Source organism: Theobroma umbraticum, unplaced genomic scaffold, assembly GCF_002168275.2.
Source record: "Theobroma umbraticum cultivar Fairchild unplaced genomic scaffold, ASM216827v3 scaffold_130.0, whole genome shotgun sequence".
Lineage (NCBI taxonomy): Eukaryota > Viridiplantae > Streptophyta > Magnoliopsida > Malvales > Malvaceae > Theobroma > Theobroma umbraticum.
This window is the reverse complement of record NW_018397264.1, coordinates 63,576-88,775: the sequence shown is the minus strand read 5'-3', so window position 1 is coordinate 88,775 and position 25,200 is coordinate 63,576. Positions and strand designations below refer to the sequence as shown.

The 25,200-nt window shown below is 30.4% G+C and overlaps 2 protein-coding genes across 2 annotated transcripts; both read left to right on the top strand.

The window, feature by feature from the left end:
* Positions 1-5,226: 5,226 nt before the first annotated feature.
* TSBTYPE2 (tryptophan synthase beta type 2) lies at positions 5,227-9,655 on the top strand. Its single transcript, XM_021435465.2, has 6 exons — positions 5,227-5,532; positions 7,532-7,865; positions 7,958-8,174; positions 8,368-8,905; positions 9,000-9,098; positions 9,241-9,655. Exons 1-6 carry the CDS (start codon positions 5,460-5,462, stop codon positions 9,501-9,503), a joined length of 1,524 nt encoding a protein of 507 aa, XP_021291140.1. The 5' UTR covers positions 5,227-5,459; the 3' UTR covers positions 9,504-9,655.
* A 10,736-nt stretch (positions 9,656-20,391) lies between these two features.
* Positions 20,392-23,629, top strand: LOC110421625 (protein trichome birefringence-like 19). The gene is made up of 2 exons (XM_021435255.2): positions 20,392-21,021; positions 22,663-23,629. The coding sequence occupies exons 1-2, from the start codon at positions 20,509-20,511 to the stop codon at positions 23,482-23,484; spliced, it is 1,335 nt and encodes a 444-aa protein (XP_021290930.1). The 5' UTR covers positions 20,392-20,508; the 3' UTR covers positions 23,485-23,629.
* Positions 23,630-25,200: the final 1,571 nt, after the last annotated feature.

Below are 25,200 nucleotides of genomic sequence, written 5' to 3'. Positions count from 1 at the left end.
TTTTTTTTGAGGTGGTTTATGATTTCAAGTACTTATTCAGTCATCTTGGATCCAAAAATTGAATCGTAAGATTGAGTTTAGAATTGATTCTAACGAAATGGTTACTCAAAGATTAAATAAAAAATCAATTAAATATTTACAAATTGTAAATCTTCTTTTCTTTTTTTTTTTGAAAGGAACAAATTGTAAATCTTACAATAATAAAATGGTGCCTATTTTAGAAATTTGAACCACTGAACTAAAAAATCACTTTAAACATTTTTATCCAATACAAACTCCAAACAAGACTAAATAAAACGTTAAAACTTTAAAAGTAATAAACCTAACAATAAATGATGAATAAATTACGATGTGAATAGTAATGTGGATATTTGAATTTTCTAGTAATATTTATAAATTTGGTATTGCAGTTTATATTGTAATATTTGTTCAAAAATATATAAGATTTAGAATCGGTCCTGTATGCACTAGATCTTAAGATTAGTCTTATAAAAATAGAGATGAGTAACAGTCTAGGGTCACCCATGGATCACTTTGGATCGATAGGTTTAAATTGGTTTTAAATGATTTTATAACTTGATGAGTGATACATGATTCAAAACTTTTAAAATTGATATATATTTTTGGATAGTTTATGGTCATGGCTATTTATCCACTTACCTCCTATTAAAGGATCGAACTGCAAAACTGAAAGTTGGACCCATTTTAAATTAATGAGCTACATAAAATAAGCTAAATATTAACAAATTGTAAGACTTGAAATTATAAATTTTTTTAGAAGATCTTAGTAAGTTAAAGAATTTTTAACAGTGTTTATATCCAATACAAATAATAAATTAATAAATAAATAAATAACTATCACCAATACTAAATAAAATGTTAAGATTTCAGAAGTAATAAAACTTATCTATAAATGAAATTATAACTTTGATGTATTCATTTTTTTTAAGTATTCATAAATTTGATATATTATTTGATTGTAATTTACATATAAAAATAAAAAATTATTACTTTAATTATTGTTTTTTATAAGAAATGACAAAATTTAAGATTGACCCTAGGTTGCATTAGGCTATAAGTTTGGTCCTAGAGATAATCCTACGAAGATGTGGACCATTCACAATTCAAAATTTTTAAAATTGATCTTGTATAGATGACATGTGATCTCGATTTTAACATGGTTTACCTGAATTATCTAAATTAATTTAAAATCTAAAATGATTAAAAAAATTCATCACTTTAAGTGGATCCAAATTAAATAATCGAATTTGAATACTTTTTGAATGATCACCTCTAAAAATTACATACAAATATTAAGTTTGGTCATATGTTCAAATAATTTTAGATTTCAGAGTTAAGAATGATCTTTCTTGATGTTATCCGGTGAAAGTCGAGGAATAAATATATAATAGTAAAGAATGATAATGCAAATATGTTATGAGTGTTATGAAATATAACTTGAAAAAATAATTATAAGAAAAAATATTTAAAGGAAGTAAGAACATTTTATTCAAGTGTGTATTTAGTGCTTGTTTGACTTGATTTTTTTTTAACTTATCTATCTATTAAAAATATAAGCTAGGTTAAATAAGATTTTGAGAAGCTAATTACAAGACTATTGTTTATAAAAACTAAACTTCCCATATCTGCTTGAGGGTATGCAATTTTGCATGCAATAATATTTGTACGCATTAGGCTAACGAGTCATCATAAATCCTTTCTTATATAATTGGTTTATGATTAAGAATCAAATATTTTCTATTTAAGAATTTTTGGATATAGGTTATATATGTCCTAATTACTTTATTACAACGCATAAAGATGAGTTTTCAAAGGAGATTATAAATATATGGTGGATATAAATCTTCATCTATAATTAAATATCTAGAACCATTAATAGGAGATTTATTTATGGTAAGATTTGTCGATTGTCATTTTAATGGAATAGATTTTTCAACATTAAAAAGAGAAAATAAGTAGCTAGAAAAAGAAATTTCTTAGAATGTATTATCATTATTTAGTTTTAATCCTCACATAAATCAATGTAAACTTAAAGTTCAAAAGATAATTCATTGCATAATATAGCAAATCAGTTGCTAAATATATTTATTAACTTAAAGAGAATGACTAAATCTCATATATAGCTGCAAAAGCTCCTATTGGAATGGATGTCTTTATAGGATAAGACACCCAAAAAGCGTGAGAAACTAATAAGTTCTAATGATAAAATCCTCGAAAAAGAAAAATGCAAATATACAAGATGGTCAAAAAGAGGAAACGAAAACTCTAAAAGGGACCCCTGACATAATTGATGAAATTTTTTTAAAAAAATCAAATACCTGAAATCATTAAAAATGAAGAGATTTCAATAAATTATGCCATGATTAAAAAAAATGGAATCAAAATGAAATAAACGTTAATGATATTTTTACATAGAATTTAACACTCAATATTATGAACATGAGCAACAAGTTGCTCAACAGTTATTCTAACTATATGCAATATTTATTAAAAGTTTGAGATGTAAATTCATCAACATTATCAAGACAAATTGTCTTGATTGCATAATTAAAAAAATGTGCTTGCAAACTAATGATTTGGACCAGTAGTCTTATAAATACCAAATTGCAAATTAATAATAAGCATAGGTGATCATCTAATCAATGCAGCGAGTAAAATCATAAACTATCTTAAGAGTACACATGGTAGATATATGGATCCACGTATATCACCCTAATACGTTCCACAAATGTAGGAGATTCAGTCTCAACTGTAGCTGATGATAGTTTATAATTAATTTACCTTAAGAACAAGCAGCGCATGAGAATTCATTCAATTGAAAAATCTTCTAGCTTTTTAATAGATTACTACATGTATTTTTAATAATTTTTCATATCATTATTGATCTGAAATGACCTATCTGGTCCTGCTAAATATTAAAATCATTAGTAAACTTCTAGCTTACTGTAACATGAGTTTCAATTAGTATAATATTTGTGTAACACAATCCAGAGACCAAAGCGACTAATTTTTCCAACACACACTTTTTACTCGAGATAATGAAGCAATATAGAGTTTTTAAGTGTCTTTTTCATTCGTTTTCTTAATATGATGTCTATTCATATGAATATCTTCAAAACTTAATAAATTTTTTTGAGACTTAATAAAAAATAATGCATCTTTTGTTAAAAACTTTGTTCCTTCGGATTGTAAAATATTGATTCTTATGGAGTTTTTAATTAATTTTGTACTACCAGAGATTGTATTGACATAGATTTTTTCATTGTCAAATGAAAAAAATATTTCTTATTTTTAAATATAATGTGTGTTGTAGTACTATTTGCTAGATATATATTTGCATAATTGATCTTGGACCCAACCATACGAATATCCATATTTTAAAATTAGATATATAGTAAGAAATTTGCAAGTTAATATAAATGAACATTAAATATAGAATTTATTATAAGAATATATTATTTAAAAATAATAAGAATATAAAAGCATATTTATGATAAAGTTATACGAAAATATACTAACAAACCATCAAGAAATTTCATTATTAGATATTTTCATTATTAATTAAATGTTCATTTTCTCTTTTAAAGTGGACAAGAAAATTAGCAATGCTTGGATGTGTTAAATCATCTTGAACAAAATTTGTTTTGATATTTTTTTCTTTTAGCTTTTAATAATACTTGATAAAATTCAACAAGTTGTTTTAAAGTAAGATAAGTACGTGATCAATTACCTTTCATGCCATATCGATAATAGATATTTTCTATATTCTTTTTATCATGTTCACTTTTACCTCTTTTTTTTTATATCTCTTTACTATTTATTCATTTCTAGTGGTTAAATGTATCCATTTACTTTCAATAGTTAAATATATCTCTCAACTTTCAATGATTAAATGTATTCATCCACTTTCGATAGTTAAATATATTCATTAACTTTTGGTGGTTAAATATATCTATCCACTTTTGGTGATTAAATGTATCCATTCATTTTCAATGATTAAAGTTTTTTTATAAAATACCCTGATCTCCTAAGTTTTGATCGAAATCACAAGGTCTATTAGTTTTCGAAATGAATACTCCGTCCTTATACTACAAACATCGTTAACAAAAATAATGAAAAGATTAAAATGCTATTTTTTATTAATTTAAAAAATTATTATTATTATTTTTTTAAAAAATAAAGGTGAACCCTTTGGGGAACCAATGCTCTTTTAGGAAGCTCGATTAGAGCTCCCTCAAGGGATTTTTTTTTATAATTAATAAAAAAAATTATATAATTGTAATTATAAAAAGTAATCAAGGGTAAAGTTATTTTTCTACCTTTGCCGCATCAGTACGTTGACGAAAATTCTAACGATTGATTAACAGCTGGATCTACGTGTTTAGTAAAAAATATTTGTTTGGAACGAAATGTACTTTTCAAAAACTAATAAATTTTTGTGTAATTTCGATCAAAATTTAAGAGAGTCAGGATATTTATCTCAATTTTTTGTGCTCACTTTGAAAGGTATTCGTTCGATATTATTTAGATTTTATACCATGCATTTCATAATTGCATCATGTGCACATTACACCCATAAAACTAAATAAAATATTTTAATTTGTTAATAAAATAAAATAAATAAATGATAATTAAAGAAATCCAATGAAATAAATTTAAGAATTTAGACTATAATAGAATAACATATTATTAAATGGTACTGTTCGTGAAACGGGCATCACACGGGTGCTAATCTTTCTCCGTGCATAATCGTACTCTTGAACCCAATTTTAAAAATTCACAGATCAATTTATTGTATTTTAAATGAACCTAAAATCAATTTAAAATTTTGTCAAATAGAACATATTGAATAAGTAACCAATCATACTTACACAAAAAGATTAGTGGTGACTATTTAATTTCTCACGTTTAGCACAGTTAAGTTTTCGAACTCGCACATTATGACACTGACACTTATTACATTATTTGATTTGATTTGAACTTTTTGAATTATATCATAACAAATATTCACACATATCTTTGTAACAACAAAATGAATTATTTTTCATTTCTATTACAAAGTTTTACATGTTAAAAAACAGTGTAAAAAAGGATGCCCCTTTGTGTACCTGTTCCCAGGTTGAAAACTTGAAATTAGTCTTATTACAAAAAGCTTGACAGCTGAAACTAGTTTTCAAGGTGGGGGATTCTAGTTTTGACTTTCCTGGTTGCCCATGTGATCAAATTTGATTCAATTCTGTCGTATCTGTACCAGACATAAAAACAGAATGATCTTCTACCCCATAGATTCACACTTCAGAACTCCTGGAACAAAAAAACATAATCACTGGGCGACAAAATAAGTGAGAATAGATCCTCACCCCTGTTCTATCTATCAGTCAACGTTCAAATTTCCAGTTCCAAGAAGTACAACCAGCACAGGCCTTGAACCTGTAGAAATGGCCACTCAATCACTTTTCCTTGCAAACCCACCTTCCATCTTGTTAGCTTCATCAAGCGTTTACATCAAAGGTAACATTTCCATGTTTTCTTACAGCTTTTGGGATTCAAGCATTTCTTTTATCTCTTCCATACAAAACCCGTGTTGTTAACATATTTGTTCATTCCAATTTGTCTGTATTTTTATTATGAAAATGATAGAATCGATTCAACTTTGGGCATGAATTTTTTTCTTCTGAACTTCAATTTCCTTATGAGCTGAATAACTGCTCAACATCATGACAGTTTTAGTTTTCTCCAACTCTGACTGAATTCTTGTTAATGAAGAAGTTGAGCTGGATGGGGAACGTGGAAGTAGTTTAAGAAAAGGAGTTAAAAGGAAAAACATGAATATCCATCTATGTTGGGGAGTTTATTCAGGAGGGGCTTCGATCAGCTGCTCTGATTATAGAATGACTAATTAAGTAGATAATAGTTTGGAATCAGATTGTTATTACTGAGGTGAAGTTCATCGCCAAAAATCACTATGAGTTTCAAGCATAGTCGCCAAAATCTATTTTGGCTGTGTAATTTGAATGAGTAGGACTTGGTTATAGGGCTGCAAGGTTAAATCAATGTTATACAGTAGGAGATGTTTGCTCAAACCCTTAAACCATATTGCATCATATGGGTTTCAATTTCAAATTCAGTCGCTTAAATAACGAAAAAGTCCTTGAACTGTGGGAATCTCTTCAACTAAGTCCCTAATCTTTTATTTTTATTTGACTGTAATGTAACCGTCTTCAGAACCAATACCAGTTGATATTTTCTGTCGTGTAACATATGATGCAACTCACGTGTCATTTTATTTGGCTACTTCAATTGCCATGTGACTCTTTTAACTTTCATATGATCATGTCAGAAACCATATAGCCATGTTAGCTTGTCAGATCATATGCTATGTGAGTATAAAACGCCAACTAACATTGGATTTGGTGGTGGTTAATGTTCTAGTAAGATTAAGGGTTTTTTTGGATACAAATTAAAATTAAAAGTTCTATATGTGTACAATAAAATGTGAAGGACTTCATTGAAGAAATGACCATAGCATAGGGGCTTTTTACTCTTAAAGCCAATTCAGTCGCTTTATTCCTGGATTGAAGCTGGCGGCAGGATAGTTGCATCTCATATTTGTGAAACTAGGATAAATCACACGATAAACCAATGGTGCTTTCTGTTAAACATGGTTTATGCAAAATAATTAAATAAATAAGTGGAATAAGAATACATACAAGGGAATGGCCTTCTTTGTGATTGCGAATGTTGAACTTTTGGTAGTATCAAAACATTAAACAAGTAATCTTGCAATTGAAGGAGCATGAGAGGTGTGGATGGTTAACCTGGACAGTGTCTTTTTCTTGTCCTTTCCCTTTCCTTTTCAGCCAGTTGTGATTGTATCTTGAATTCTCTGTTCTAGGAATTTCCTAATTGACAATGCCAAAGTTGATATATTTTTTAATCTAACACCATGTTAAAATCGTTCAAAACTTAGCCAAATTAAGCACTCTCAACTGCAGGTAACCATGTCTGGAAGCCAATGGTATAATTGATCCATACAAAATTGGAATATACCTCCCAGTAAGGTACAAGATATGCTATTTGGTTGGTTGATTTGGTGAACATATGGGATGCTCGAACTTGTTATACTATTTTTCTTGTTTGTGAGAGGGCCTGCGACGCTTTTGCCCAACAGAAATGCTCTGTTCTGTCTTATAATAGTATTGCAACTTAAGAAATGAATTAGGAAGGGAGGAACTTTACTTATTTAGATTCTTAACTTAAACTTCACTTGTATCACATATTCCATTCTTGACGAGACAATTTCTTATATTTATCTTGATATTGCACCAAATATAGTTACAAGATAGGTTTTTGATTGGCAAAGCTCCTTATGTTGAATCCTTGTAGACAGTTCCCTCATTGTATAAACTGCAGTCTTTTGATTTATAATTCTATAATTTATGTACCATTTAATTATGGTGTTCTGATGTTGCTCTAATTTTATGCTTTTCAACTACCTTTGCACATGCAGGAGAGGAACAATGGCTTGGATGCCTTCCACTAAGGAGAAAACAAAAGCACATAAGGCTTTCAAATGGCTATAGAGTAAGAGCAAGATCAGCTTTAAATGCTGATTCTACAGCCATAGAAATTCCTCGTCAGTGGTACAATCTGATAGCAGATCTATCTGTAAAACCTCCTCCTCCATTACATCCCAAAACTTGTGAACCAGTCAAACCAGAAGATTTGTCTCCTTTATTTCCTGATGAGTTAATTAAGCAGGAGGCTACCAATGAAAGGTTCATAGATATTCCCGATGAAGTTCTTGATATTTACAGACTCTGGCGCCCAACCCCTTTAATTAGGTAAGCTGTTATCAGAACCACATGCTTTTTTTTTTTCTTTTTCAAGACATTTGCGATGTTAGGGAGTATCTAATATCTTTATTTGAATTTAGAGCCAAGAGGTTGGAGAAGCTTCTGAATACACCTGCTAGAATTTACTACAAGTATGAAGGTGTCAGCCCTGCTGGATCACACAAACCCAACACAGCAGTTCCACAAGTTTACTACAACGCACAGCAAGGGACCAAGAAAGTTGTGACAGAAACTGGTGCTGGCCAGTGGGGTAGTTCACTGGCCTTCGCATGCAGCTTATTTGGTCTTGGATGTGAAGTAAGATTTTTTATATTATTCTCGGAACTCAACTTATATGCTGGTAGAAAATCAAACAGGATATCATTACTGCCTTTTTTGGTCCTGCCCGTTGAAGGCTTTGGGTTCAAGTTGATTCAATTCTGCAATTGATTTTCATTTTGCAATTTTCATGTTGTAGAGCTAAGGACCTTTCATTTGAAATTTTCAACAGGTGTGGCAAGTTCGTGCTTCTTATGATCAGAAACCATATCGGAAACTGATGATGCAGACATGGGGTGCAAAAGTTCATCCCTCTCCATCTGACATTACTGAGGCAGGTCGTAAAATCCTGCAAATGAATCCATCAAGCCCAGGAAGTTTAGGAATAGCTATTTCAGAAGCTGTAGAGGTTGCAGCTACAAATGACGATACTAAGTACTGTCTGGGGAGTGTTCTCAATCATGTTTTGCTACACCAAACTGTGATAGGGGAGGAGTGCATTAGACAAATGGAAGCCATTGGTGAAACCCCAGACTTGATCATAGGGTGTACTGGTGGTGGGTCCAATTTTGCAGGACTCAGTTTCCCGTTTATAAGAGAAAAGCTCAGTGGAAAAATCAACCCTGTTGTTAGAGCAGTTGAACCTACAGCTTGTCCTTCATTAACAAAAGGTGTCTATGCATATGATTTCGGTGATACAGCAGGGATGACTCCATTGATGAAGATGCATACACTAGGGCATGACTTCATTCCAGACCCAATTCATGCCGGTAATGTATCTCTTACTAGCATTGTGATTCTACGGTGGTTGAGATCATATTGTTCTTTCATTGTTTTTAACAATGCATTTTCTGTGCTTTGTAGGGGGCTTACGTTACCATGGTATGGCACCATTGATTTCACATGTCTATGAATTAGGACTCGTTGAAGCAGTTTCAATTCCCCAAACTGAGTGCTTTCAAGGTGACTTCATTCATCTGGACTTAAACCACTGGCCGACATTTGAATCAATACGAATCTTTGCTAGTCAAAGGAACTTATGAAAATTTGGTTGAGTAGATTATTTTGTGCTAGAGGAAGATAAGAGATACAATTTGCTTTGCAGGTGCACTACAGTTTGCTCGATCTGAAGGGCTAATTCCAGCCCCTGAGCCAACTCATGCAATTGCTGCCACCATCAGGGAAGCGCTTCGCTGTAGGGCGACTGGAGAACCAAAGGTTATCCTCATGGCAATGTGTGGGCATGGCCATTTTGACTTGACATCTTATGAGAAGTATTTGCAGGGAGACATGGTTGACCTGTCATTTGAGGACGAGAAAATAAAAGAATCATTGGCCAAAATTCCTCGAGTTACTGGCATGAGCTAATGGTACATTTATATTGAAATGTTTAGGTTGAATTCCGAACTGATACATCATTAATAAATTTTGTTCATGTAGATTTTATGGTTTTTGAATTAAAGTTTCACAAGTTTTAGAATTTATTATTATAATCTTAAAAGTTTAATAGCATTCGAATATTTGATTTATTAGTTTATGTATGATCTCTACTTAAAAGAGGAATCCTTCATTCTCAAAAAATTAAAAATTCAATAAAATAATTATAGTATTAAAATTTTAATTTAATAAAAAATAATTTTTCATAAATTATAGAAATAAAAATATGATGGACCGGTGGCGGTCGGGGGCCTCCCATATCTTTACGTGCCTGGCCTTCCTCACAACTCATTGTTGTTCAGGTTGAAATTTGTCTTGTTCATGTTGGATTTATTCTTGAAACTGGGGACACATCCTTGGGAAGATGTTGGGTTTTTGTATTGTCATGTACTTAAGCTGCTGTCTAAAATATTGGACTACTTTCACTGCTTTTTTCATTCCTTCCATGGGGAATGCTGGCTTTTTGTCTGCTATATACATGTAAAATATCTCTTTGTTCACTGCTCAAGGCATTTTTCATTAATATATATAATAACGTATTGAAATTGGCTCTAGGGAATAATGTTCGGTTTCTTTCATCTAATTGCAAATTATATGTGATGCATACATCATTATAAGAAAATAGGAAATTTTTGATAAAATTTTTTTCATTAAAAAAACTGTAAAGATAATACTATTCATTATTCACGGATTTTAAATGAAACAAATTTTATAGATTTGAAAATTATTTTTAATAGAATTGCATCGTTAATGATTTGACATGAACTAGTGACTTTGATAAAAACAATTTTGATGGAATTCTTCATCGAGATTGAGTCATTATGAAAAGAATTTTACAAAAATTTTCGTTAATGATGATGGTTTAATTAAAAATATTAAGTAAAATACGGTTGTGGACAAAATTTTTTATTGAAATTACATCAATAGTAATGATTTTTGTTTTCACCCTTCTATTGTTAAAATGATGTAAGTTTAAAAAACCTATCAAACTATTTTTATAAACTTTTTTTTCTATCATTTTCTCCTCTCTCTCTCTGTCTCTCTGAATCCAAATACTTAGTTTAGTTGAGATATTTACCAATGTAATTAAAAATTAAGATTCCATGTAATTAATACTTTTGTTACTTTTTACAATTTGTTTTTATATTTTGTAAAATATTTATTATAAAAACAAAAATAAAAATAAAAACAAAAAACAAAATTATAATTGATAAAAATAAACAAAAAGTTGAAGTTTTTAACACTGCTGAATTTGTTATCTAAAAAAACCGTATTTTATATATAATTGGTCAAAAATATAATTTACTTTTGTATGTGAACATACATTTTACTTATTATTCTTTTAGAAAAACAAATAAAAAATAGCAAAATTAGTAATAAAATGGAACTTGGATTTCTTAAATTGACGCGGAAGCCCTTTTTGGGTAACACAATTTACCTGTGGACAGGGGCGGATTTACCTTGAAGAGAGAGAGGTGTCACATGACATCACTAATTTAGCAAAAAATTTTATTTCTTAAATAATTTTTATAGAGTTTTATTAAGTTTTATGTAGTTAATAATATTAATGAATTTATCAATTTTTTAATAATTTTGTAAAAAATGATATCAAGATTTTAAAGTTAAATTAAATTTATTAAAAATTAATTTACATATTAATATTTAAATATTATATAAAAAGATAAAAAAAATTTCCTTCTATAATTTAAAATTTTATTAAAAATGTCCAAACTTAAACTACTTTCTCTCCCTATCCTACTCTTGATCTTTAGTTGCGTTTTTCACTCTCTTTGTCCAAAAATTCAAGTTCTATATCAAATGAATGACAAGCGGATGACTAATTATTTGATGACATATATTAAAAAAGATGTATTTGATAGTATTTTTACTAATATTATCATGCACCTTTTAAAATTAAAATTAAAATGCATCTTTTTTATGGATATACTGAAAAAAAATTTATTTCTTAAATAATTTTTTATCAATTATAGTTATTTTAAATATTTTTACTTGTATTAAATAAATGTATTGAATTTATATTTTTTAATTTAATGTTAAAATTTCTAATTTATAAATTTTAATATATTTATATTTTTAATTATTATTATTTTAATTATAACATTTCTCAAAAAAAATTTAAAATTTGTATTTATTTGTGGACATCTTTCGACAATAAAATTTATAATAGGAATGTATGTGGACATACCTTTTTTATATATATGAAAGCTTTTTGGGATCATGATGTCCACCATTCAGACTTGATATGTGTTCATGTGCCAATAATTGCCACATAATCGTGGCACCCTTTCCTTATTTTCTTGTCTTTCCATCCACAGCCTCATATGTATCATTCTTTGCTACTTTGCATTGAAAGGGCAGTGTCATGTGGTGCATTTTCTTTAATTCTTTTGTCCTTTGGCTGCCATGTCCTATTACTTGCTTCTCATGGCTTCTGACCACACCCGAACAAGAGCTTATGGAAAAAAATATCATCATCAAAAATGGATTCCATTACTGATGCTTTTTGTCTCATCAATTGCTTTATTACGTGGTAGACATGTATATATAGAATTGATGGCTGCCTTTTGATAACATCGTAGCCTAATAATTGTGGCAAAAGCACACAGTAGCGTACTCCATATCTGGTGAAACAGCCAAGTATTAGACATTGGTTGTCTATATGCAAACCTTTCATGCTTGACTATATTGAAGACCATAACTTGCCATTTATTTTCACATTATAACTCGATTATAATTTTTAGGTTAACAATTAAGTACATAATTGGCATCTTTTTACATCAAAAAAGAAAAGAAAAGAAAACATAATTTTGTCTTCTCTATAGCTGAATTCCTTGGAAAAAAAATTAGACCATAAGCTCTTGATTTGACAATCTTGGCATGTGCCTTGTTTGTATGTGTGGGTGAGAAATAGTGAGAGAAAGGAAAGAGAGAAAACAAAGAGCCAACCAAGAAATTAGTAAGGTAAGGTCTTCAACATCATCATCATCCTCCATTGAAAATGCTTGGTTTAACATCAAAATTAAACTAAGAAAGGAAACTTTTTGCTCTTCACAGTTTCGTTTGATCATTTCATTTCATACAAAACTACTCGTCAACAACTCAAAAAGCATAAGTCTTGGACGTCCTTGGCGAATCGGCAATCTTCATGGTCTCTTCGATAAGCTTCCGGGCTTTCCTGCTCCTTATTTCAACCCTCATGCTCTCACTCTTTTCAATCTTGTCGTAATAAGCAGGTTTCTTCATCTTCAAATACCTTAGTTTTGATTTCAAGCTCACCACCAATCTGCCTAATCCCGTCATCGTATTCATCACCATATATATACTCAAACCTGCTGATCAAACCAAAGAAAAGAAAGTCACAGTCAGCTAGCTACTTGGAGAACCAACCCAAAAGAAAAGAGAAGAAAATTATGAGTAAGTAAAGAAGACAAACAAACCTCAAGATTTAGAGTTGGAAATGAAAAGAAAATGGCTTGAAGGGAAAAGAAAGTTTTATAGGAAAGAGAGAAGGAGGTTGAGAATTAGTGAAAGAGATGGAAAGGGTACGAGTAAAACAAGTGAGAGGGACAAGATGAATGAATTTAACAGTTGATGTCACGATTTGCATTCAGTGCTTGGAAGGCGGACCACGCAATATTTAAGGCTTCTGTGGAACAAAGCTATACTTGCAGTTTTGGATTTTCCCTTTTTTTTTTCTTTTCCGCTTTTGGATTTTTTTCCGTAACTGCCCTCCTTTTGCTGATTCTGGTTGTGGCTATATTTTTTTCAAAAAAATCCAAGTATGGTTAAGAATGCGTGAAATCTGAGTGTTGAATTCAATATTAAATACATGTATTTTTTAATTAAAAGAATCGATTTTGCATCCCTTTTCTATATAGAAAAAAAGTAATATGGTTCATGCATGATTATAAATAGATAAAGTAAGCAGTCGATTGATCAGCAAGATGATGATTTCCAACACTTCCCATGAATATTTATATATACAATCATGATAAATAGTTAACCACAATTGGAACAAATTTAATGTTTTCATGCTAAGAAAGAAAAACAAAAAGAAGATAAAGTACTTTTCATGCTAATTTCATGTTTTTTGATGGATTACGAGAAAATACAGCTAAGATATATCCCTTGTTAATTAGTTAAATTTGGATATGTTTTTAATTAATGGATTCTGAATCATGTGTGTCTTGTCCTTTGCACCTCGATTAATAAAAAAGATATATCCCTTACTTAGTTCATTGGGTAGAAAGAGAAGTAATATACGTTTCTTCATACAATAGGAAAAAAATAATATATTTCTATATTTAAAAAGTAATATTCATTTTAGGAGAATATTTAAATGGTTAAAATTTAAGATACCCTTCAAGAGATTTCAGGTTCAAATTAAAACTCCTTTCTTGTCTCTCTTCCTTCATTTTTAGACACCCAAATTAAGATAAACTACTCACAATGTTCTTTCCATTTATCTTTCTGTACAAATAACATGACTATGATAAAAATAGGGGATGTTCTTCAATGTGATAAGCAATTTACCCATAAACTTATTTATAGTATTATTTCATCACATATAAGTAATATTTTGATTAAGCAACAATTCATTAGATTAAGGATTGTAACAAGAAAGAGAGAGAGAGAGAGAGAGAACTGGAGTTGTCTTTATCGCATGTTGGTAGGTTATTCTATTGTATATACCACTAGAAGTTCTTAAACACATTTTAAAAAAAAGGTTATTGAAGATTTCTTAATAATTGAATCAAAAATAAAATAAAAAAATACCTTTAAACATTCGAACATTTGATTTAACGGTGATAAATCCTTACATCCCTATATTCAAAGAATTTGATTCAAATTCCCTCCTTTCCAAAACAAATTTTTTTCATAAAGGTAATAAATTTAATATTTGGAAGCATATGAAAATGAGGAAAAGGGGTGGAGAAGGAGCGAAAATAGAAGCTACTATGTAGGGTAGTTTCGGAAAATAAAATTTGTGATTTTGTGGTGGAATGTTAGAGATGAACAGCACTCAATGGTAGTCCATTTTCGTATGCTAGAGTTTTCAAATGGCTACAATTCATTCATAGCATTTCGATTGATGGTTTAGCAACTTTTACCTTTGAAAAGCACCTTAATTAGATTGCACACTGAATGAAATGCGTGCATCAGCTACTTGACATAATCGTCCAAGGCCACGAATTCCTATGCAAGTCAAACTCCACATTCGATATGCAAGGAAAGGACAATCCATTGTCATGAATTATCAAAGACAGTACCTATATTTGATAAATGTGATAAACTTAGTAATGACACTTCATTAATTAAATCTTATTTTCTATACGTTGGATTCATGTTTTTCATATTTCACTTCACTAACTAAATAAGTAAAATTCTTATCGGTTCTTTAACTTGTATCAATCAAGCAAATCATCATTCGTGTAGAATAGGAATTAAGACAGCACTCATAGCTGTTGCCTTTTTCAATGTATGTTTTCCCCTATCAACCATTGGATCTTGAATAGTCCCACTTGCCATCAGAATGGGCTTTTTTCAGTCATTTTGTTAGTATGGGTATGGCTCAATTCATTTCATAGGAAGATTGATCATTGATACTTTGCACTTACCATATTAAACCAAATGCTTCTAACACTAAACCTTAGAGCATTGGAGGGGGTTTATTGCTAGCTAAGAACTTGTAATTGAATCAATTGATAGTTGAACTCGATATAGTAGTGGTCATTCATTTCTTAAAAGAGAGTGTTGTGACATTTCATCCATATGCTACTCTAGTTCAAGATTATGTTACTTTGATCCAAAAAGATTGGGTAAGAGATATTCATCATATTTTTAGAGAAGGTAACATGTGTCTAGATTTTTTTGCTAATTTGGCTAAGTATTGTCCATTGGGAAAGACTTTCTTGAGTAATTCTCTTGATAGATTTGTATCTGTTACTTATTAAAGATATGTTAGGCTTCCTTAGTCTAAGATCTTAAATCGGACCATTTTGGTTCTTATGTGTAAAAAAAATGATCTCTTAATTCAAATTTAAGCAACACTATCTTCATAGGTATTCCTCTCCAGTGCTTTTCCCTAGATTGATGCTTATTCCATTTTCCTTCCCACTTCACTACATTAAATTTCTATAAATGTTAATACAAAATTAAAATCTCTCCTTATTTTTTTAATTTAAATTAATATTTTTTTTAAAAAAATACTACTAAGTAGTTAGGAAAAGTTGAACCGATTTAAAGATTTTTAAACTGAATCAAAGTTTTATAAATTGGTTTTAGAGTTTGATGAATTGGTTTAAAAGTTTGATGAACAGAAAATGGGAGAGAGGAGGCGGGCGGGAGATGGAAAGGGGAGAAACAAAATGAAGGCATGAAGAAAATGGGCATTTATAGATAAGTTTTAGGTTTAGTTTTTAAAGGAGTGTAAGACGGCATAGCTTCTATACTAGGTAGAAGAGAAAAAGAAGCGGGTCGGATCTGCGCGGTCTAATTCTGAGCAGGCCAAAGCCCAAATTGTCATCAGGCTCATCTACCTTGGGCTATGGGCTCCCTTGAGTTTTATGTCCTACTCATATTTAATGTTTTTATTTAATTTTTATTTATATGAATATTTCTATTCATAAAATTTTTCAAATAGTAATTAAAGAACAATAATATAATTAAAATAAAATTATTAATTAAATGAATTGAATAATTAGAAATTAAAGCACTTTTGAAAATCCTTTAAAATGAAAACTTTAATAAAATTGTAAGCAACAATTTTCTTCAAAATTTTCTAAGTAAAAAACAATTATGTTCATTCTAGCAAGAGCATTAAGAGGATGATTATTTGCATAAGCAGCATTGATTTTAAGTAATTTTGTAATAAAAAATAAGAAAAATATAATAAAAATAGAAACTAAGTTTAGTAAATTAAACAATAAGATTAAACTATTTGGACATACCCTAAATTAGAATTTTTAAAAAAGAATGTAATGTTTGAGGGGATGCCAAACATTATTTTTCGAAAGGTGAATTAGTTGTAAATAATTCTGCACGAAAAAGGATTATGTAAAAACCCAATCCTATTTAACTAAGTCGAATGAAGTAAGACATTCGATTATAAGATATTTATTGACATTACCTATTCGGAGTTAATCGGGCATGATCCATTGTAGAACTTTTACTAATTCATTGAAAATCTTAGGAAGTGGTATTGCTGGTATAACTTTGCTCCAAGATTATGGTCAGATTGGTCCGCAGCCCGACTTGCTTTCCAAGATTATTAGTTTCATTGCGAGTAAAACACCCGTCTAGTTGGGCTTGGGCCTATCATTACACCCCCCTCTTAGTGGTTTATTTGCAATGTCTTTGTTTATCTCAAAATGGGATATCCCATAAGAAATAATTGAATACAGCAGGCTGAGAAATAAAAAATGTTTATAATTAGTACATATGATGGTGTGTGTGTGTGTGTGTGTGTATATAAGTAGTTGGCTTTAAGAGACATATTCGTCACGTTATCAGCCAAGACGATCGATGATGACATTCCAACAGCACTTAAAATCGTCGGCAGAGATAGGCAATAACTTGCTAATTGCAATGCATTTGTCTTTGCCAGCCAATGCTGGCCCTTTCAGCTTTATGGCAAAACTAGAAGAATAGAGTGATTATAATGTAATGCCAAACTTATTAATGATTTGATGTGTGGAAAATAACAACTTACATCCATTTTCAAGTGCTCTTAACTTCCTCATTCCAATTATTGCATGCTATTTGCCACCACTCCTTTTTATCTTCATTTTTGGGACCAAATAGACAAAAAAAAGTATAATTTTTTTATAACAAAAAATTTATACATATCTACTAATTAAATCCAATGCTTAAATGTCTAGCATTAGTTCAATTTCAATAAATAATTCTGAATTTAAAAAGATAAATAAATAAGGCATTTCAAAATAACCAACAAAAATAGTTTCTATTATATATGCATATATTAAGTGATCTTATATTGTATAATAAGGTGTACATTAACAATCAAATTGGAGCAAGAAATGCAAATAGTTTAGTGGGAAAATAAAAAATGAGAGCACCAAGCCCAAAAGCCTAAAATAGGCCAAGAGAATAAGGGTAATGCACTGTTATGGTTACGTTGGATTTGTCATGAGAGTGTCGATGAACCTTACCTTGGTAATAGAGTATACCATATACAATAATGATTGAAGAAAACAAGTAAGAAAGGATTTGGTGGTTGACTAAATACCCAAAACCCAAAGAGTCTTAACTTGTCGGGTTAAACTGTGGTTTATACATCAATTAATGTGGAATTAAGGCATACACTTCCACTTGGGGATAAAGAAAATATTCTAAAATTATAAAATAAAATTAACAAGAAAACGGTTAAGAAATTAATGCATCTCCACAAGTAAATCAATAATAATATATAAAAAATTAAAAATAATGTATATACGAAAATATTATTTGATAGTAATGGAGGGAATATATCATAAATTTTAACTAAAGGGCACATTAAAAATTTGTTTAAATCTTCTGAATTTCTATATGCACATACGGTCTATGTTTGAACAAGTCATCCAACAATGAATTTGTGTTCAAAATTTTTAGAAAAATTGATTTGATTATTTTTAATTAGGAATTGGACCAATTTCATCTAAGTCTTGTCCAAAACTAAAATTAAACCAAAGAAGAAGAAGAAGAAAACAACATTAATTAAGATTGTGGTTACCTTTAAAAAAACAAAATTAAGATTGTGGTTGCAGAGAGTTTATCTAGATTTGAAGCAAATCTACGGTCAATCAAGCAGTTGGTGAGATGGCTTCCGTCAACCTGGTAAAAGCCTTCGCCTGCTAAACCACAGACTTGGACTCACTCCTTAACGTATAAATCGGAAAAGATAATAGACAAAAACAAATTCCACTAAATAATATTATACATTGGAAAAAAAAATTATTAAGGTTAGAATTTTGTGTCTTATTTTATCAGGTACTCATTCAAACAAATTATATATATAAAAACTGGTTTCTCACCCTTCTCAAACTTTGAAAATCATTCTTTCCTTCTGTGTGCATATATGTTGAGAGAATGCAGGATCAAAAACCCACATCTTTTGTATCATTCTTTTCTTCTTACACCATCTAAACTTCATCTTCTTCCTCATCACGACCAGCAATCACATTGATAGATAATTCCACATTTATTTTTCTCTTTCTCTTTAACCTTTATGAAATTTCCCTTAATCTTCCATTAATTTCTTGCGATAAGCTTTTATGTGTCCCATCTCATGACAATAACAACATATATTTTATTACTTAAATTTATTCTAGAGGTCTAGAAATCAAAACCATCTATCTTTCCATCTTCCATCATTCTTTAATTTCTCTTACATTGTTTTTCCCTCTTTCCACCATCAGAGCATTACCCCTTGCTCCATCATCGTCATTTTCTTTTGTAGCTTGTTTTAATTTATCATGCTCTGTAAGTACAACATTACATCTTTCACACTCAAAAATCCTTATGACATCATAATTTTCAGCAAGAGAATTAATCAAAATTATTGCCTTATCCTCTTCCTTAATTATCTCACATACACTTGAAAATTGAGTAATCAATTTATTAAAGTCGTTTTAAGTGTACCTTTAAACTTTTTTCTCTCTTGGCCTATTTAATTCCCCTTTCAAACATTACTTTTTTGTAATGAATTTTGACATATAAATTTTTTCAAAGATATCTCATTCAACACATCATATTTAACTTTGAGTGTAAGAGACAAATGAATGATATTTATTGCTCTTCATTGAATTTTATTCCTCGTGTTGTCATTCATGTTTGATGACTTTCTCCGTTTTAAATGCATTATCTTATTTATTATTAAATCAAATATTTAAATACATGTATCTTTTATTTAAAAAAACACAATTTGAATCCTTCACTTCAAACTTATATTTGATAAAAAAAAAACATTTAACTTCTCTAACTTAACAAATTATTTCAACATCATATAAGCACTCAAAGGAAAATAGCTACAACTAAATAACTATCTCATTTTCTAAGAAATTAATTTTAATTTTGACCCACCAAATTCCAAAAGTGGCTTCAAATAGAGCAACAATTACTTTTTTTTTTACCCTTTTACCCCTTCCTATTGCAATGAATCATCCCTTTCTTATGGTAAGCAATTTCTTTGTCTCTTCTCACTTCCCCAAGGCAATGAATATCCTTTCTCTTACAAAATTATGCCACGTATCTCCTTAGGTATAACTATTATATATAATAATATTTAAATCCAAATTAGGTGCGCACATAGAGAGTAAAACTTTAAGGATTTGCGCTTACATCAATAAGTACAGTTTAGGTGCCATTTAACATATAATAGTTAGTAGTTAAAGGATACTTGTCATTATTTATCATAAAAATGACCAATAATTCAAAAATAAATAAATAAATAATAACGACACCAAAGATGTCTTTGTCTCAATTATAAAGAAGAGCTTTTACAACGTCGATTTCAGATTTAAGTTTCTTCATGAAAAAATAATTTAGTCTTAACTTTATATTTATTTTAATTTGGTTCTGCTTTGATTAATTTCTTTTAAACGACATAATTATCATGTTATATATGTGAAGGATTATAATGGATTATAACATTGATTTTTACTTGTACATATTATCTTCTAAGAAATGAAATTACGGTTGTATCCTAATTATAGAATCCAAGGGGCTATTAGAAAATGGTTTGATGCAGAGCATCCTCAACCAAAAGGCCTAAAACCATATATGAAAAGCAACCACCCCATCAATCTTTTTAAACTTGCCACAACTTTATGTACATGAGCAAAGTCCCTTTCTAAATGCCTTGGCTGTTTCCTATAACTCTTGTTTTCTCTCTCCCTCTCTTTCTCTCTCTTTCTAAATGAAGCTTCATGCAGTGGAGCTTCCCTTGGGCAGAAGCCATGCACTGCCAAGAACATCAAAAATTATCCTAGTTATAATCTTTGGCACCTTAGTTTTTCTCACTATCATCCCTGTATTTTACCCTTTGCTAGGTTACCCTTTATATCTGTTAAAGAATTCTTCGTCATCCAAGTCATCATCCACATATGATATTTCTGGAGAACTACAAGCTTCAATAAGGATATCTGAAGGTGAAAATTGTGACATATTTTCTGGGGAATGGGTGCGAAACCCTGATGCGCCTTACTACACGAACACGACATGTTGGGCGATACATGAGCATCAGAATTGCATGAAATATGGAAAGCCTGACACAGAGTTCATGAAGTGGAAGTGGAAGCCTGATGGCTGCGAGCTTCCTGTTCTCAACCCTGCCCAGTTCCTGGAAATTGTTAGAGGCAAGTCCTTGGCCTTTGTTGGAGACTCAGTGGGCCGAAACCAAATGCAGTCCTTGATATGCCTCCTTTCCAGGGTAGGTCTCCTTATTTTCCATCTAGATTTTACTGTTATACATCGATGCGCAAGAACCTCAATTCAATATACATACAAATATATATATATATATATATATATATGTGTGCACATATATCTCATTTTTCGTTTTACTCGTATGAATTTAATTTGAAGTACATACAAAATTTTCCTCCAAAAAGTTTATCGATTAGCTTTGATTTTAGAACAGAGAGACAAATGTTCTCTGAACTATGCTGGTTTTTTGAACTTAATTTGTAAAATTGGAGTGGTCCCCCAACATTTCTATATCTCTATGGGCTTTAGGTTTTAAGTCATTGCTTCAATCAATTTTGGTTAGCAGCATGGGTAGTTTACCTAAGCCATTATACAAATCAAAGATTAGGTGAAATGATTGTGTAGAAATAGTACGTGGAATCTTTACTCTTATTGTTGTCACTATTATTAGTTAACATGCATACTATTGCAATGAACATTTTTTCCCTAAACAAAAAGGCAGAATAAATTAATAAATTTATATATATATATATATCGAAAAATGCCATGCATGTGGACAGATATAGGTGTCACAAAAAAAAAATTTCTCTTGGACAGATTCCTATTGGCAACATTTTTTAACTTTTGCCATTTGATTTTGAAAGCAAAAATTGAGAGAAAACTGTATGTTTTAAAGCAGTCCCCACCCCCACCCCTCTCTTTAATTAGCTGCAAGATTTTGATTAAAAAATTACGTTGATTTGAAGTGCTTAATTTGGACCATGCCAACCTTTAATTGTCTGAAGTTTACAATTAAATACATTTTCATTTTGGATAAATTATAGCCATTTGAATAATTCAATTTATAACCGGAAATGTCTCTTTTGCCCCGATAGTAAGACTAAAAATTATTGTCTTCTATTGACCCTGTCTTTTTCTTTCTCATAATAATTAAAATGTTGCCAGCTAGCTATCTATTGACATTGTAGCCAATCACTAGCTATCAGGATTAGAAGAATCTGCCCCTCTCCTCATTAATCTCACATCTGAAATGAAATTGAACATTAATAATGATACTTTTTTCCTTATATTAATTCACCTGCCTATCAATTCAATCTGACAAACACAAAGTTTGGTTATATAGTTCAATATTCGAATACAATAAAGTTTGATCATATGATGACAAATTTCGAATAGCCCATGCATTTTTGGTAATGTGGGCTCCTTGGTCTGTTATCATATTCTACCATGCTTATCTGCAACATTTGCTCATATATTCCTTGTTCTGCTGTCTAAAGCATCCAAGACTGATTTGGTCGACTTTCCACTTAATAATGTTTTGAAACCAACCCATAGATTGAACTTCTTTTATCTATTACAAGTTGAAACATTTTGTTGATTGACTTTCCTCTCATTTGTTCATTTATTCACTCAAGAGACCTCCGACGGAGTAAAATATGCACCCAACTGTTGTTTCTTTGATTGGCTAATGGAATTTGTGACCCAGTCAAGAAATACTTCAAAGACTCGAAATTCACTGTAGGTTAATTTTTTAGTTCGGGATTAAAACATCTTTGCACATGCCAAACCGCTCAATTAATGAAAGCATGGATCTTAAATTTTCTTAGTTCTGCAGGATTCTTAAATTAATGTTGCATCGTTTCAGGTGGAATACCCAATCGATGTTTCGTACACACCAGACGAAAAATTCAAACGATGGAAATACACAAGCTACAACTTCACCATTGCTTACTTTTGGACTCCTCATTTGGTCAAGTCCAAAGAAAGAGAGGCCGATGGTCCAACGCAGACTGGCCTCTTCAATCTCTATCTCGACGAGTTTGATGAACAATGGACAACCCAAATCGAAGAATTCGACTACCTTATCATCTCTGGTGGACACTGGTTTTATCGCCCATCAGTTTTCTATGAAAATCACCAAATCGTTGGTTGCCATTTTTGCCTAATAGAGAATGTGACAGACTTAACAAAGTTCTATGGCTATAGAAAGGCTTTCAGGACTGCTTTCAGGGCCATCAACAGCTTAGAAAATTTCAAGGGCATAACATTTCTAAGGACTTTTGCACCGCCACACTTTGAGAATGGTTTGTGGAACCAGGGTGGAAATTGTGTCAGAACAAAGCCGTTTAGGAGCAATGAGACGGCGTTGGATGGCGACAACTTGGAGCTTTACATGATACAGATGGAGGAATTCAGGACTGCTGAAAGAGAAGGGAGAAAGAAAGGGAAGAGATATAGGCTGATGGACATGACGCTGGCAACATTGTTGAGACCAGATGGTCATCCAAGCAGATATGGGCATTGGCCTCATGAAAATGTGACTTTGTACAATGATTGTGTGCATTGGTGCTTGCCTGGTCCGATTGATACTTGGAATGATTTCTTGCTGCAGATGTTGAAGATGGAAGGAGCAAGATCACATCAAGAGAGGCTTCGTTCAGATGATAGGAAAATGAGATTCCAATAGATTCAGCTTCTTTTGCCTTACCTGTATTCAGTAGTTCTTGATTATTCTACTTAGAATTATTTATCCTTTTATTTAATTGGATTGGTCGTTGTTGATATTGCACGTTAAATGTAGTATAAAATGTGAGAGAGACGTGGCAGTGGTAGTGTGGTTGCCTGCTGAAAACTGAAATTAATTAGAATATCATTCAGTAATCTGGTTCTTTTCAAGCTAAATTCAATTCCTGATTCAGTAAACAAAGAACCCAAGCTACTTCTCAAAAGAAGAATAAAAGGAGACTGCTAAATGATCAATCACATGTTGCTTGGTATATAAAACAATAAAAATTAAGTTTAGAATTCAAGATTTCACCTATTTAAACAAGTCCAAATATTCAACATCCGTAAATATTTCAATTTCATATCTTCTACTAGAATATACTATAATGATTACTTTTTAACAAACAATTTTGATATGCAGCCAATGTCCGAGCTAGGGGCAAGTGGATTCAAAATTTTTTTAAGTGGTGTCATAGCTAAATCTATTTTGACCTAGAATTTTAACCTTAATTTTTACAAAATTGTAAAAAAATTAATGGGTTCATTAATATCATTAACTACATGAAACTCTAACATAAGCATTATAATTAATAGAGATTTTTGATACTTCAGTGTTGTTATCTGACACCACTCAACTCTGTGTGTCCACCCAGGGCCAGCTTTAACATAACAACATCAAAACCCTTACTTTAGATTCCAGATTTTTATAAGCTCGATAATTTTATAATAATATAATTAATTATATTAAAAATATATAAAATTAAGATAATTAATAAAATGTTTTTTAAATTAGGTGCCTAACAAATATCTATGTTCTCTCATTTCCCACATTCTATTAATTCTCAAAAACTAATCTCACTGTCTTAATTATGTAAAAATCAAGATAATTAATATAATATATATACCTTAATTATGTACCTAATAAATCTATATTTTTTTATCACTTCTTAATTCTCACAACACTATTAATTACCAATTATTTCTCTTATTTTCAATTAACGTAATATGTATTTAATGATCTCTAATTAATAATAATTTTTTTAATTTTAATAAAAAATATTTTATTTAAATGTTTAAATGCTTTACACCTTTAAAGTTATTAACAGTTTAGTGTCCGCCCTTAATTGACTAGGGGATAGGTAGCGGCATGTCTATTCTATTGGCTTGAGAAAGCTTTGGAAATACAACCCTTCCCTCAAACAGGAAAAAGGTCATCTGTTATTTTGGACTCCTATAATTTAACACTTCGCCCCTCCTTCACAAGTATTGGTAATGTCATGATAAAAGTTTGAGAAGTTGTTAACAGTTCTTTATTTTTTAGACGCAATAAATAATTTCATTTACTTTGGGCCACTTAATTGTAATCATTATTATATTTTAAGTATTTTTGAGTTCTTTAGATTATGAATACATAATGTTTAAAAAAGTTTTTAAATTATTTTAAAAAATTTAAATAAATTTTTTTATTAAGTTTAATCAAATTTTAATATATTTTTAGATCAAATAAGTCTTTATTATTAATGGTTAACTAATTTCCATCTATCCATTATCATTTTATATTCATGTAATACTACTATGACCGTGATGAGGAATGTAAAAAATAAGATGTAGCCATGTAATGATATCACATCAACATATTACATCATCATTTATTATAACATATCACAATCATTAATTA

Bases quoted from the DNA above. Each gene is read 5' to 3' on its own strand.
- TSBTYPE2 (XM_021435465.2), top strand. From the start codon at position 5,460: ATGGCCACTCAATCACTTTTCCTTGCAAACCCACCTTCCATCTTGTTA. The intron at 7,866-7,957 runs GTAAGCTGTTAT...ATTTGAATTTAG, and splicing joins CGCCCAACCCCTTTAATTAG to AGCCAAGAGGTTGGAGAAGC. The intron at 9,099-9,240 runs GTGACTTCATTC...TTTGCTTTGCAG, and splicing joins CCAAACTGAGTGCTTTCAAG to GTGCACTACAGTTTGCTCGA.
- LOC110421625 (XM_021435255.2), top strand. From the start codon at position 20,509: ATGAAGCTTCATGCAGTGGAGCTTCCCTTGGGCAGAAGCCATGCACTG. The intron at 21,022-22,662 runs GTAGGTCTCCTT...GCATCGTTTCAG, and splicing joins TGATATGCCTCCTTTCCAGG to GTGGAATACCCAATCGATGT.